We start from the raw sequence: 15656 nt of genomic DNA, 5'->3' as shown, positions 1-15656 counted from the left end.
GACACTCCTTACTCGCTCCAGGGACGCTGGTGGGGTTGGTCTGCCGGACTGTTGTCTTTATTATATGGCGTCGACTCATGCTTGGGTCCTCGACTTCTTCCATAATCATGACTCTAAACTCTGGGTGCGGTTAGCCCAACAGCTCTGTACCCGTACACTTTCTACTTTGCCTGGAAACAGACCGAGACCAGACTCCTTTGTTATTTTCCATACCTACCTGGCGCTGCGTTCCTCTGGGAGAGTGGGCTCGATTGTGGACCTGCTGGGACCACTGACGCCTATTACTGACAACCCACCATTTCCTGCTGGGGAGGCGTGTCTCTCCTTCCTAGGTAGGTCTTCCATCAATCCCATATACTTCACTCAGGTCCTATCTGATTCTTCTTTACTCCCATTAACCACTATCTGTCCAGCTGAAACTCCTTCGCCACGTCATATATTTCAATACTCCCAGTTACAACACTTCTATAGGGCTCGCCTCCACCGACCGCTTACAGATTTTGAGTATTTATGTGTTTCCACCCGGTCCCCTGCACATGCCATTTCCACACTCTATAAATTACTCCTTGCCCAGCGATCCCCTCATCTCCTATCTTTCTGCAAGGCTTGGGAGACTGAATTGAACATGACATTTGCTGACGCACAATGGAGGCGATCTTTCTACCTGTCCCAGAAGACCTCGATAGCCATACGAGCCCAGGAAACTAGCTACAAAATCCTTTCTAGGTGGTATGGGGTACCTTCTGCTCTACATAAGTGGTACCAGTCTGTACCGGACACGTGTTGGCGATGCGGGGCGTCGGGGGGGGATCTATGTCTCATATTTGGTGGAGTTGCCCCTCCTTGCGGAGTTTTTGGGAGGTGGTACTTGAAATAATACTGGAAGTCTCTGGGGTCTCGGTCCCCAGTTCTCCCGAGGCAGCCGTTTTGTTTATGTTTCCTATGCCACTACTTAGTTATAAACGTTCACTGCTTAGGCACCTCCTTCAGGCTGCCAAATCGATTATCGCCCACAAATGGAAAACGGCAGTTCCCCCACCGTTAGATGAATGGTTTCAGGAGGTTGCCCTGATACTCCTCCTGGCTCAATCCCCGGAGGCCTCTGCACGATATAGAGATAATTGGTCTCCATGGCTTCTGTTTCTCTCTTCGCCCACATACCATTCTGTAGTGGCCTGAGGCCTAATGCCTATCCACACTCTTGAGACTTCATTTGGGGTAGGACTGTGGACAGGTGCGGGGGATTTTGCTTGCTCCACCCAGGTATTTATCAGGTACATGGCTGCTTTTTCTTATTCTTATTTACCCATGCTTTTCCGGAATTGGAGTCCAGGTTCACCATGAACTCTTCCTGTCTTTCCCTTGCATTTGTGTGTCTCCTATTCTTGTCACCCTTTTCTTTCTTTCGTGTGTCTACTTTGGGGGTCGTTGCTGCCTGTGTTTGTGCTCACATGTTGTGGACAGTGCATTTTAGGATGTGTAGGAAGTCGATTATTGTATGATTCTTTTTCCTTACTTTTAAGCAATGTTCCTTCCAGTTATGACTACTCAGAAGGCTGGCGTACTGTGTGCTCTTCATAGGATGTGATGTCTATCCTCTGTTCGGGCTGTGCCCTATTTGTAATGTTCTTTTATTATGCGGACACATTTTCTCTGAATGTTTTGATAAATGTTTGTTTTAAAACCAATAAAAATTTTGAATTGGAAAATAAAGAAAGCTGTGGCTAGCTTAAGATGGCCGAAAAGACTTTCAAGTGGTTGTATTCAGCTAGCTGCGGCTTTACACCACTTCGGCCGATTACTGGCATTGTGCATGTTGATGTCAGGCATGCTCAGATCAATCCATCAAGCTAATATCTAGAGGTTGATATTAATACAGGAGGTCTAAAAATATTTAAGAGTTAGGGTCTAAGGTCTGATAATATAGGGGGTTTGAATATATTTAGTTACTCCATCGAAAAGGCCACTGCCCTTTTTGCCGCAACCTGCTGCTCGAGTATCACCCTGCGAAGAGTTCATTAAGGTTGACATCTCTGCATACCTTTACGGAAACTATGTGAATTTTTATGTTCAGTGCCGCTCCCTCTTAGTTATTCTGTAGGTGTAAGAGTTTATTTAGGTTCCCTAGAAACCACTTGTCTTCTTGTCTCGTTGACTACTAATGCAGTGCACGGGCTGTTGTACAATAGACTGCCTCTCTATGCTTCACAGGATTGTTTTAGGTCCCTTCTTCTAGGTAGCAGAAAGTATACTAGGCAAGAACAAGAAATCAAGAAGCTTCCAAATAAAAATCAATCAGGACAAAACATGAAAAGAGCAGGAACGAAAAAAATTCGGAAGTTACATGAAGGAAGCTTGTGGATGGCAGATGGCTTTTAAAGAGGTTTTCCCATTTGTGGCATATTCACAGTCTGATATGAGGGGTCCTTCCTCTGAGACACCACAAATCGGTAGACAGAAGCTACATCCAGGAGGAGTATAAATTGAATGTGTGCAGCTCTATCCATTTAACTCTATGGGGGAAATAGTCGAGATGCTCACCTCCTCACCTGGTGGAGCGGAGGTTGGGGGACCTTCATTCTAAGTGGGGGTCCCAGAGGTATAAGATGGGAAAACGCCTTTAGGTTCCTTAAAAAGTAAGCTACTTAGTATGGATAAAGTCCAAAATGTTGGTTTATAGCATATAATACACCAAATATACCAACATAAATACATAAAAAACATCAACCTAATAGCACATACAAGGAGCTCACGGCATGTGGCTTGGGGAGGGCAGTTAGTACTAAATAATCTCTAAGTACATTCGTTTTGCCTTGTGCGTTACTTTTACAGGAAAAGAAAAAAATCTAACGTATTCCAAACCTCTGAATCAATAGATGCCGTCCACACTGTGCATCTCCATATCGGCAAACGTGCCCCATATTTGCAGAGATGTTTCTGAAGTGGTTAGTGGAGGTCAGAGGTGTTGATAAAAAGCCTAGTTAAGTGCTGACTGCCACACACAAGCGTGGATGAATCTGCAATGGAAATCTCCCCCCTGGCTTTGTTTGCCCTTGCCGAGCAGACACAGGGCACACTACTGGATCTTATCTCACCCACTCCTCCAGTCCTTTTAGAAATGCACCGCGCACCAATAACGAGGGTTTTACCGAAAGATTCTGGAGTTTTATTCGTCATTTTATTGTATTCTTTCTGAACGGGGACAATCTAATTTTCCAATATTGATTGCTCAGGATTTTATCAGATTTAAGCAAAACAACATTTTCGTTCAGAGGGTAAAAAAAAAATAAAAAATGGACACGGATAAGGTCATTTATAGAAGTGCAAAATGTACAGTACAACGAGCAAAGGAAATCTGATTTTTGGGAACCTGTGCATTGTGGGTCACAGTGGAAATGCATCTGTCAGACATGGAAGCAAAGAGAAAAGGTCAAAAATAGAGATTTAAAACAGGCCTACATCATCCTGGTCTCATGTAGTCGTTAAATCCTTAAAGGACCGGGTTATTATATACATTCCCTTTAATGACCCAAACGCTGCTTTAAAGTAATTTTCTGTGAGGAAGTCCATCCATGTTTGATTGCTTGGGGTGTCTCGCTTATCAGCATTATAAAGGGACCCCGGCGCTCCAGCCAAGATAAAGGGGTTGTCCAGAATTCAGATTGAAACAGTGCCACATCAGTACACATGTTGTGTGTGGTATTGCAGCTAAGTCACAATTTCTTCAATGGAGTTGCAATACCAAATACAGCCCATGGACAGGTGTGGCACTGTTTTTGTAAGAGTCGTCACACTTACATTGGTCTTTCCGTTGTTCTGCTCCGTCAGAGGAGCAGAACTAGAATATCGGAAGCGCTAGCTCCGTTGTACAACGGACACCACCAGCGCCCGACGGAACCCATTGATTATAATAGGTTCCGTCGGTTTTCCATCAGGGCGTATGATGGAGCCTCATACGCAAATGTGAACAGGCTGTAAAAAAGCAACCATGCTTTTTTTAAAACCTGCACAACCTCTAAGTGAACGGACTGAGCTGCAGTACCAGACACAGCCACTTGTATGCCGTGCTTCTCAATGGAGTGCTGTTGATCGTCAGGGATCCTGGGGTTGGAACCCCGCCAACAACTAAACATAGGACATCAATGTTTTACTACCAAAACAAGAGCAGTTTTATAATGTTTGTATTTTTAGGCCATCCACCTGATTTTTGCAATTTTTATGACAAATATGGCTTATTTTTGTACCATTTTTATAAAAATAGTTCTCTTTTAAGTGTCAAAATGTTCAGAACTAGCACACTTTAACTTAGAATGACTTGCCCTTTCTGTTATGGTCATTTTGATATATAACATGGGTAGTTTGGGGCGGAGCGGCCCCGAAAATGTATGGCTGCAACTTTTTCCGACAATATCAGATGTCCACCAGAGGATTCAGAAGCTAGACCTTCTTTATTGAACCGTATAGTTATGCATTGATATGGGAGGGAAAGGTGTATCACAGTATAACTAGGGAGATTTGCTGGGTGACCATTCCTGTGGCAGCAGCAATGACAGCCATAGTGGTTGTCACCCAGATTTGACTGGGAACGTATGTGTATACAGGTCAAAATTAATAAAAAATTAAAGTGCACATTGGGAGCCCAATGAAAGTCCCCTACCTACCTTTCAGTTAGCCTGTATCATTTATGTAATATTATAAAGGAGTCCTGTCTCTTTAAAACAATGCTACATACCCTGAAATGATGGATTTATCCATGGGCCTTCCAAGACTTGAACTTTAGGATTAAAAAAAACTCTCTAGCACATGATTTCCTAAAAGGCACTAATATGTACCACCTTGTACTACTGCCTTGTATAGACTTTGCCGACATCTGCAGAGTCCTTTATATTTCTTAGTTATATGACAGCCCAGGGATCGGACCGCACAGGCGAGACATGCTGGAAAGCAACGAGTGACGGCAACGACTTACTGCAGACAATACAGAAACATCTATAGGGTTATTTATAATATGGACACGATGCGGAGTCCGCAACAGGACGTGTACTAATATCTGACTTACACAACAGTCATGACAGCTAATACTGCAAATCCAGTTCACAACTGTCCTGCATGAGGGGGCCAGGCTGAGGAGAATACTCTTTGTCATCTGATAAAGTGGACAATGTGCAAGAGTGTTTTCCAGCCTTACGTAACAATTAGGGCATATGGATGCACAGTTCAAGACCCCCTCTATTGACCAGAGCAAAGGACTGCTGAAAGAGCAGCCGCAACTCTGGAGGTATCAACCGGACCAATTGAATGGGAGCCATGTAATACCCCATATCTCCAGCAGTGGCCACTGCAGGAGAAATGTGCGGCTGCCAGCAGCTTCCACCACCCGTTTCAGCCGTCTTAGGACAACCCCTTTAAATATTGTATAATGAAAGGTTCTACGACTTCCTTATGTACTTTGTGTTTCAGTTCCTTATGAATGTTTTTGTTTACAGGCTAAAAATCTGTCCAGATCATATCTAACGGACAGAGGAGTAGGGCTTATTACTAGAGGGAGCTCTGATACATTGTAACGAGCCAGGAAGCTGTGTCACTTAGACATTCCAAAAACGAATGAAAGGGATTCTGTCAGCTCATTTGATGACTCAAAACTGCTGACAGAGCGATATAGGGGAGGAGAAGGGCATTGTTAACATACCTTTTATCTCCATCATGCAAGTTGCATGACCGAGAAACCAACGTTTGATTTCCTCGGCGCGGTGGTCGCAAGTTCCACTCTCTGCTCTGAGCGACGCTAGCAGCCAATCAGGAGTCTGCTAGAGCTGTCACTCAGAGCAGAGGGGCGGGGTTGGCAGCAGCAGTGCAGGAGTACTTGCACATCAAGTGCCCGCCTTAGTGGCAATTGCGGTGCTGGTGGAATTAAACGTTGCTTTAAAGCATGTTTAAAGGCATGTTTAGAATGCCCTTCCCCCTCACCTTTATCACTCTGTCAGCGTTTTGAGGCCTCAAATTTGTAGACCGGTTCCCTTCAAGCAATTGGTCTTCAATTCACTGACAGCAAACAGAGATCTTAAACACTGAGGACGCTTACACAGACAACCCATTGATATGAATGGACACTGAGTAATGCTTAATATCCCCTGTGGTGGCGCTGCAGGGAAATAAAAAAATACTGCAAGGTTTCCACACAGATCACAGGTGATCGCTGAGGGTCTCCGCAGGAGGACACGCTCTGATCTGCTTTTTGTCAAGCGACCCTTCTAGCAAGTAGTGAATTCTCAAAGAAGAGGACCCCTTTAAGTAAGCAGATCGCATCACCTAACTTCATCACCTGGCACGTTACAATCATCAGCCGACATGCCGAGCTGCAGACGCTCTGTGTATATTTCATTACATTAAAACGTGTCTGGTTCAAAGATCCACAAGCGACATTCTCCGATGACAGCAAAACATACTGCACATTTTGCAAAGCAGAGGGCATTTTAATTTCTTCTTTGCCGGCGTCTGACCTGCCCTCTGATCTGGTGATAACAGGGAGCACCGGCTGTTTACTCTCTTCATTAAAATATTGATCTTTATCGCATTAGATAAAATATTTCAGCAAGAAAAAAAACAAGCAAACTGCTGCAAATGTGCGTAATCTGGGGGAAATGTAGCGCTCCACCTTACCTGACATTTTCCAGTCCGTATGTCGTACAGGACGACCGACCCAAGACGCGCACCCACGGCTATTCTGTGGCTGCGTTCACAGTAACTGACCATGTAGAATCTAGAAAAACAAGATACACAACAAAGAAGGAAATTACCATCAACTAGTACACAAGGAATATTCTTTTTTAAATAGGATTTTTTTCAGGAATTTCAGTTTATTGGTAAATTCATAGATAAATTAGATCCTTTACTGAAATTCAGGCAATCGCTCACACAAATATAATAACTCTGAACTATCGGGATGGATGGATAGATATATATGGGATAGATAGATATATATGGGATAGATATATATGGGATAGATATATATGGGATAGATATATATGGGATAGATAGATAGATAGATAGATAGATAGATAGATAGATAGATAGATAGATAGATAGATAGATAGATAGATAGATAGATATGAGATAGATAGATAGATGGATAGATAGATAGATAGATAGATAGATAGATAGATATGAGATAGATAGATAGATAGATAGATAGATATGAGATAGATAGATAGATAGATAGATAGATAGATAGATAGATAGATAGATAGATAGATAGATAGATAGATAGATAGATAGATAGGCCTTCTGGCAGTGTGGGCCCGCTGCTACTCTTAACCTGCTATTATCGCCGCCACAATTTTCAGTGCCAGACTATCAGGTCCCCTCCGGGACTATTTGTACCTTGATCAGCGCTCATTTTCTCGGCCCATATCGTGTAATAGGACCTTCACTTTAAGACTCTGCAGGTCACCCTTGGAAACAGTTTGCCGTTATCTTGCTGTCAGACGTGTGACCGAACAGCTGAGCTCTAACTTTGTAACTGCGGGGGGCTCTCTCATACAATGGAGTGGGCCGCATTCTTTTCCTCTCGTTTACACCCAAACCACTGGTCATCATTCGTGTTCCATGGTGGATTTTGGGCGTGACATCAAAAAAATATCCCTGACCGTGCAAAAACTATCTGACACCAGTGTAGGTGTGATGGTCAAAATAGTGATGGAAAACTCACGGCTATTCTTTTAATTTATTTATTCTACTATTATTATTTACTTTTACATTTTTCTATGATCCTCCACCCATCCAGACCATTTGATAATCCAGCACCAATTCTGGAATAAAGGAAGTTTCCTGTGAATGTAATAAACCATACAAAAAGAAATGGCGTTCCTGTCCTGTCAGCGCTCCCGCCCGCTCATTTGCTTACCGTCGCCCCGTTGAACCTCAGCGATATAATATAGAGCGGGACAGCAAATAACTCACATTTTACAAGTGCCGTTTCATCGCTGAGCCCCATTTACAGGGTGAGCTAATTAAGATGCCGGGTAATAAAAGCTCGGTATTCAATTATCTCCGGCAAAAAAGGATTGTGATGAACAAGCAGTTCTGCTCATAGATATTCCAGGAGCTTTACATCCGTCTCCATTTATCTACATCTGGAAACTACGGATCGCCAAGAACAACGGTAGATCGACAGTCAGATACGCCGCATGCATATACTGGAGTCGTCCACTTCTGCCGTTTCCTTCGTTATATCTGTTCCTGGTAAAGCTGGGTGACCGCCATTCCTAGTCCTGCCAAGGTTATTACCAAGTGGTGTGTCTATTCAGTTTCTGTACGGATACATCCGCAGCTCCCATTCTGGACTCCAGGAAAGCTGGATAAGAACCCCATGATAGTTAGATTAGTTGTCACCCAGCTTTCCTAAACACGGATAGAACTGAGAAAACGATGGACATTTTAGCAACTTGAGACAAGATGACAATTTATCTGTTGTATAATGTAACATTTTAATCCATTTTGTGAATTTCTCACCATATCCATGTACTCTGCTGTCCGTCAGTGAATAGAAACCAATCCTGATCATGTCCTGCTGACTAAGGTGCGTGGCTTGTTGCAATGTATCAGAACACTCTCCTGCACATGTGGCAGCGAGCAGGACAGGTTTCCAGCCTCTGGATTAACAAGAGTGCTCCAGTCCACTGACAGCAATCAGAGATCTTGAAAATGGTAATAAATTGTACCACAAGGTATAATGGAAAGTTGCAGTTGAACTTTCTTTTTCGCCAGGAAACATTATTAACCTCCCTTACGAATACATTTTTATTAGTAACACGCCAGGAAATCTCGCAGGTCGGCAGTCACCCTAGTAAAAATGATGGCACAATGGGACTGGACCTCTGGATGCCGGACTATCAGAATCTCCAAATTTCAGGATTATTGTGCCCGCAATAAGTAAGAAATTATCAGTAGCATGTTACAAGATTGCTATTGTTTCTGCTGGAGATCAGTGGCCCGAGGTGTCGGGTAGCCACTTATCTCCCCCTGATCCATTCACATAATCCATTTTATTATACTTGGCCCTGTTCGATGAGTCTTAAATGGGTTTTCCCACAAAGGATATTTATCACCTATCCACAGGAGAAGTAATAAATAAATGATCACTGGGACCCCGACCCATCACTAGAACTAGGGTGCGGAGTCCTCCCGTTCCCCCTCGCAGCACGACTTGGTGATAAGCCGGACACATTGTCATCAACAACTGAAGTCCAACGTAGAAAACCCCTTTATCTTCACGACTATCAGCGAAATGCCTGAAAGTCCAAGGAATCCAGCAGTCCATACGCAATCTGTGAAACTAAAATGGACTATAAGAAATGCGTTGGTTAACTAGGATAACGCCTTAATGGTCGAAATCTATAAACCTGAAGATGTAGCAGAACTGAGTTGGTCATTGGTTATATCGCAATCTGTGGTTTTCCACAGAACTACAGAGAGTTCTGACAAAACAAATATAGCTCTGCTACATCCGTACGCACTGAAGTCCCCAATCTCCGGCTGATTGAACATTGTCGTAGCGCCCCCAGCTTTGATAACTAATGTGATGAGTAGCTGAATTAGGAGCGTAAGACTGAATTCAATTATAGCTGAAAGATATTTAGGTCATCCGGGCAGAAGAAAACGGTGAAATCTCAGGAAAACCTACCGACATATGGAGGGAAAGCACTCCTGCAGCCCCTTCTTCTTCAGCAATGATCCTTCCAGGCAGTACATTATAATGTCCATAACCTTTAAGATAAAGAACAGACAATCAGAAACCACAAATGAACGCGCAGAAAGTTCATAATCATTGCTTTTGTGAGAAACAGATGTAGCAGAGCCGAACTTGTAACTGACCCCAGTGAGGCTGCATTGATTGTGCATCATGACAACAAAGTAGGTTAAAGGGGTTGCTTTAGAACAATAACCCATATCCCTATACCCTATTAGAGTGTATGGACATTATAGAGAGGGTCCCCCGCTCAGGACCGCCTTCTATTTGCCTTGACGGCATTCATTTTAAAGGCCGCCATTTAATGCTACATGGCTGATGCAAAGGCGATATATGCCTAGACGGAGTGCCACAACATCTGACTGCCGGGGGTGAGAGTAGCTCAACCCGCGACGATCAGCTGATCACCATCCCGGCTTCATTTTAAAAAAAGAAGGCTCTCTTCATGAGACAACCCCTTTTAAGATCATGGATTGGCTTTACCTGTAGTCCTCTGTGCTACTACAGAAAAAACCTTGTGATATCATGAGGCGTTATACCAGATGACAAACACAGCTCTGCTACATCGGTGTGTATGAACGCCTATTAATATTATGAACCTAAACAGTTTGTTCAGATGTCCCCACTTCAGTGAAAAGCAAAATATATATTGAAGCGACGGTCACCCTTAAAAATAGCGTCCCACAGACAGGCCAAGAAGATAAAAATGCATGTGGGGAATTATTACTTTTGGTGTTTTGTTTTTTTTATTGGGCGGAATATTGCTGCAGACTATCTTATTCTTATTCTGACCGGAACCGAATATATATATATATATGCATCACTTTTGCACCATTTTTTCTAAATCTCTGCTTGCAGTCACTGAATGGAAACGGAACCTGTAGTGCTGACACAAGTGCACAGCTTGCTACTCTCTTACTGTACTATCGAGCCATGCACCTATGTAAGCAGTACACAATCAGGAGGGGTAAGAATTTTCAGAAGAATACAGACTTATAAATGATGAAAACAGCTCTGACCGTGTATATAAAACCGGGTGAGGCTTCTTCTTGTCTCGCAAAGCATAAAGTTGCATAAAAGCTATACCTACCTCTACCAAGAGATCAACCACATCCGACGGCATCTTCTCAATGAGTATTTCAACAACCCTCAGAATTTCTCCTTTCGCTCGGGCCAAAGCAGTAGTGTGTATATTCTGCTGAGACTGAGTATTGGCAGCCATGGCGGTGTGTCTGTGCACCTGGAAAGAGAAAAGTAAGAAGAAAAAACATAATTCGAAACCAAATAAAACAAAATTCCATCAAAAAATAAATTACCATTACAATACAGGTTCCGATTCAGTTCCCTTTAAAGGGAAACTGTCAGTAGGTGTGGAGAGACTAGACTACCAGAATGTTGTTATGCAGTAAGGGGTTTATCGTTCCAATCCTGCCCACGTCAAAAACAGACGTTTCGGCAATAGTTAGTTAAAGTGATGAAATGAGTTAGTTAGTGATGAACTTAGTCTGGGAGATGAGTCCAGTAGTGTTGGGGGCATGCGCGCATAGAGTCAGGGATGCGCATGCGCCTGATGCCGATGGTCTCATCTCGGTAAGTTGTAAGTTCTACGGCTTGGTTGGTTCCATAACTTTCATAGAAGTGAATGCAAAGAGACGCACACAAATGTGCGGACGCCTCTCCATTCATTATCTGCTTGGATGTCGCGGCCATCTGGGACCCTCATCTATACGAGATTTAGGGCACATCGCACACTCCTGCTTGAATGGAGGCTGCTGTGATCACAGGACATTAATAACTAGCAAGTTCCCTCCACCAACAAACAGCTTGTGATTCCCTGTTTGGGTAAGATATTCAAGTTATTTTAGCTTTCCCTTTATCTCTGTATCGATCTATCTGCTCCTGGAGCTGACATCAACAGGGAGGAAGTAAAGGTCTGCAGTAATTTTGACATGTTTGACTAACAGAGGAAGGTCCCCCACTTAGATTAAGTCAAGAATCAAATCCAGCCATAGATGTCTACGGATTACCATGGGAGATCTGTTATATATATATTTTTGTCCTTCTTGCTTAAAGCCACCAACAAAGAAGCTGGTATCACCCTATCACCCTGAAATCAGCTTTTAGGACAGACGCCTCAAGAGGTGGTCCTGTGCATACCAGACAACCTCTTTCAACTGGGAGAGTATGATAAATGTTTAGCATTAGACAAGTAACACAGCAGTGACCGTGAAGAGTTAATAATAAGAACACACAGAAAAGTACCGGCTGGCATCCCTTGCAATTGACCGCACAGAAAGGCATTAAAAAGGAAGTGGGTTCTGCAATGTTAGCATAGTCCTCTATGTAGCTGCCATGTTTATGGCTGATCTCTAGGATTTATGGCTGAATACTGTTCAGATACGAGGGTAGGGGACCATTATCCTCGCAGTGTAATGAACACTGTCAAGTTGCTTGTGTTTAGCTGGAATTACTAATTTTATTTGCCCAAAACAGGCAGATCTTGGGGCTCCCACAGCTCTTGGTTCGATGAGAGAGGGAATAGAAGAGGAGGGAGGGAATAGAAGAGGAGGGAGAGAATAGAAGAGGAGCAAAATAATAGAAGACAAGAGAGAGAGATAAAGAGTAGAAAAAAGAGGAGAGAATAGAGAAAGAGTAGAAAAAAGAGGAGAGAATAGAGAGAGAAAGAAAAGAGAAAGAGAGGAGAGAAAGGGAGAGAGGAGAGAAAAAAAGAGAGAGGAGAGAAAAAGAGAGTAAGGGAGAGAGGAGAGAAAAAAAAAGAGAGGAGAGTAAAAGAGAGAGTAAGAGAAAAGAGAAGATAAAGAGAGTAGATAGAGAGAACGAGAGTAGAAAGACACAGAGGAGAGTAGAGAGAGAGAGAGAGAGTAGGGAGAGGGGAGAAGAGATAGAGAGAAGAGATAATAAAAAAGAGGAGAGTAAGAAAGAATAAAAAAGAGAGAGAAGAGAGGAGAAATAGAGAGACGAGAAAGAAGAAATAGGGAAGGAGAGAGAAACAGAGAAGAGAGGGAGAGAGAGAGAGAAGAGAGAGAAATAGAGAAAAATAGAGAGAAGAGAAAGGGAGAGAAGAGATAGAAGAGATAGAAGAGAAAGACAGAGAGAGAGAAGAGAGGGAAAGAGAAAGTAAGAAAGAGGGAAAGGGAGAAAAAGGAAGAAACAAACAAACAAACAAAAACAGAAAGAGTAAGAGAGAGAGGAGAGAGAAGAGATAGAGGGAAAGAGAAGATGATAGAGAGAGAGAAGATGATAGAGAGAAAGAAAAAGGAAAGAGGGAGAGAGACAAGAAAGAGAGAAGAGGGAGAAAGAAAGAAAGAAAGAGTGGAGAGAGAGAAGAGAGAGAAAAGAGAAAGAGAAAAAAGAAAGAAGAGAAATAGAGAAGAGAGAGAAAGACGAGAGAGAGAAAGAGAGAGGAGAGAGGTGCGAGAAGAGAAAGGGAGAGGAAAGAGTGTAAGAGAAAGAGAAAAGAGAGAAGAGAAAGAGGAGAGAGAAGAGAAAGACTAAGAGAGAGTAGGAGAGGGAGAGAGAGAGAAGAGATATAGGGAAGAGAAAGAGAGAACAAAAAATAAAGAAGAGAGAGTAGGGAAAGAGAGAAGTGATCGAGAGAAGAGAGAGGAGAAAGAGAGAGAGAGGAGAAAGAGAGAGAGAGAGAAGAGGAGAAAGAGAGAGAGAGAGAAGAGAGGAGAAAGAGGGAAGAGATAGAGAGAAATAGAGAGAAGAGAATGGGAGATAAGAGATAGAAGGGAAAGACGGAGAGAAGAGAGGGAAAAGGTAAGAAAGAGAAGGAAAGAGAAAGAAAGAGAGAAAGAGTGAGTAAGAAAGAGAGAGAAAGAGAAAAAGAAAGAGAGAAGAGAGAGAGAAAGAGAAGAGGATAGAGAGAAGATGTTAGAAAGATATATGTATATAGAGAGAGAATAGAGAGAGAGAGAATAGAGAGAGAGAGAAAGAGAAAATAGAAAGTTAGGGAAGAGAAAGAGAGGAGAGAAAGAGAGAGAAGAGAAAGAAAGAAAGAGAAAAAAAGAGAAAGAGAAGAGTAGCGAAAAGAAATAGATAGATAGAAAAAGAGAGAAGAGAAAGAGGGAAAGAGAATGAAAGAGAGAAAAAGAGAAAAGAGAGAGAGAGAGAAAGAGAAGAGTAGAGAAAAGACAAAAGAGATAGAGAGGAAAAAAGAGAGGGAAAAGATATAGGGAAGAGAAGAGGATAGAGAGAAGCTGATAGAAAGATATATATATATATATATATATATATATATATATATATATAGAGAGAGAGAGAGAGAGAGAGAGAGAGAGAGAGAGAGAGAGAGAGAGAGAGAGAGAGAGAGAGAGAGAGAGAGAGAGAGAGAGAGAGAGAGAGAGAGAGAGAAAGACGGGGGAGAGAGAGAAGAGAAAGATAAGAGAAAGAAGGAGAAAAAAGATAGAGAAAGAGTAGAGTAGAGAAAAGAGAGAGAGAGAAGAGATAGATAAAGAGAGAGAAAGTGAGGAGAGAAAGTGAGAAGAGAAAGATGGAAAGAGTAGAGAAAGATGGAAAGAGAAGAGAAAGAGAATGAAAGAGAGACAAAGCGAAAAGAGAGCGAAAGAAGAGTAGAGAGAAGAGATATGGAGGGAAAGAAAGAAAGAAGGAAAGAAAGAAAGATAAAGTGTGGGAGATAAGAGATAGGGATGGTGAGAGAGAAAGAGAGAGAGAGAATGGAGAGAAAAAAGAGAGAAAAGAGGAGCGAGAGAAGGGAAAGAGAAAGGAAGGAGAAGCTAACAGAGAAGAGAAAGAGAGGGAGAGAGAGAGAGAAAATAGATAAAGAAAAAGAGAAAATAAAGAAAGAGGGAGAAAGAGGGAGGGAAAGGGAAGGAGAGACAGAATGGAGGAGAGGGGAGGAAGAGAGTGAAAGGTGTAGGGCAAAAAAAAAAAAAGAGTAGAAAAAGGAGGCATATGGAGAGAAAAAGATGGAGAGATAAGAACATGGAAGCTGTCTATTATGGCTAGTTCTGGACTGGGTACTGTCATAGTATGCCAATAATTCAGCATCCTCAGGACTCTTGCTGGCGGATTATCAGAGATTGCAAACCATAAGAAAAGCACGACAACACAATGACATTACCACAAGTGGCCACTGGAGGTGTACGTTTTTCACCCCAGGGCCCGTTTACGTAGCACTTTGTAACACATCTATGCAGCACTTTATACATGACTGTTATTTTAACTTGCAGAGATCTTTCTTTACACATTTTAGAGTGGTATCGACGTATTGGCTGTCCCTCTGAATGATAGGGCGATCAATTGACTTTAATTTCAATTTTGTCATAAAGAATAGTAAACTGGGCTGAAGCTCCTGAACACTCTCAAGAGGACGAGAAAACCTTCAATAATAACGGCTGCGGTCTCTAATTGCCTGTCTGAGACGTTCAGAGGGAACTGCAGCCAGAAAAGTCACCACCACATGAGAGGATCTCTTGGTTTATTAATGTTGCTTCAAGTTCTTCTGTTCCTGAGCTCGGCAGTCCATGACTAACTAAGATTCCCTTCTACTGATTTGCTTTGGACTTTAATGTGGGGACCCACAGGACGATGAGGACCCACAGGACGATGAGGACCCACAGGACGATGAGGAGCCTTGCTGTGGCTTTCGAGCTTTCGTATTATGAACAAAATATCAACTAATGCGCCGTGTTTAGAATTTTTGCAGGATGCGGCCTGGTCTTGTGATGTTGGGGGAGAATGGGGTGTCAGTACTTTGTGTGGTAAACTTAGAAGGTGCTGGGCAGCTCAACTGATCGAATGGTATGGGCGTAACTAATAGGAGGTATGCCAGCATGGTGCACTACATGTAACCGTGTGACTGGCACCTCATAGACACCTTATCTGTGTGTAAGGGCTATATTCAGACACTGTGGTTGATGTG

General features: G+C 42.7%; 1 protein-coding gene across 3 annotated transcripts in view; it reads right to left on the bottom strand.

Annotated features, from left to right (window-relative positions):
* WDR7 (WD repeat domain 7) overlaps nucleotides 1–15656 on the bottom strand; it is a 417770-nt gene that overhangs the window by 71885 nt on the left and 330229 nt on the right. For all 3 annotated transcript variants that reach the window (XM_075841243.1, XM_075841247.1, XM_075841253.1), the window contains 3 exons: nucleotides 10839–10988; nucleotides 9683–9765; nucleotides 6661–6760 (listed from right to left, as the gene is read on the bottom strand). In XM_075841243.1, coding sequence (XP_075697358.1) covers nucleotides 6661–6760; nucleotides 9683–9765; nucleotides 10839–10988 — 333 coding nt within the window. The remainder of the gene's footprint in view (nucleotides 1–6660; nucleotides 6761–9682; nucleotides 9766–10838; nucleotides 10989–15656) is intronic.

The sequence above is a fragment of the Rhinoderma darwinii genome, chromosome 1, assembly GCF_050947455.1.
Source record: "Rhinoderma darwinii isolate aRhiDar2 chromosome 1, aRhiDar2.hap1, whole genome shotgun sequence".
Classification (NCBI taxonomy): domain Eukaryota; kingdom Metazoa; phylum Chordata; class Amphibia; order Anura; family Rhinodermatidae; genus Rhinoderma; species Rhinoderma darwinii.
Note: the sequence above shows the minus strand (reverse complement) of the source record. Positions and strands in the feature narration are given on the sequence as shown.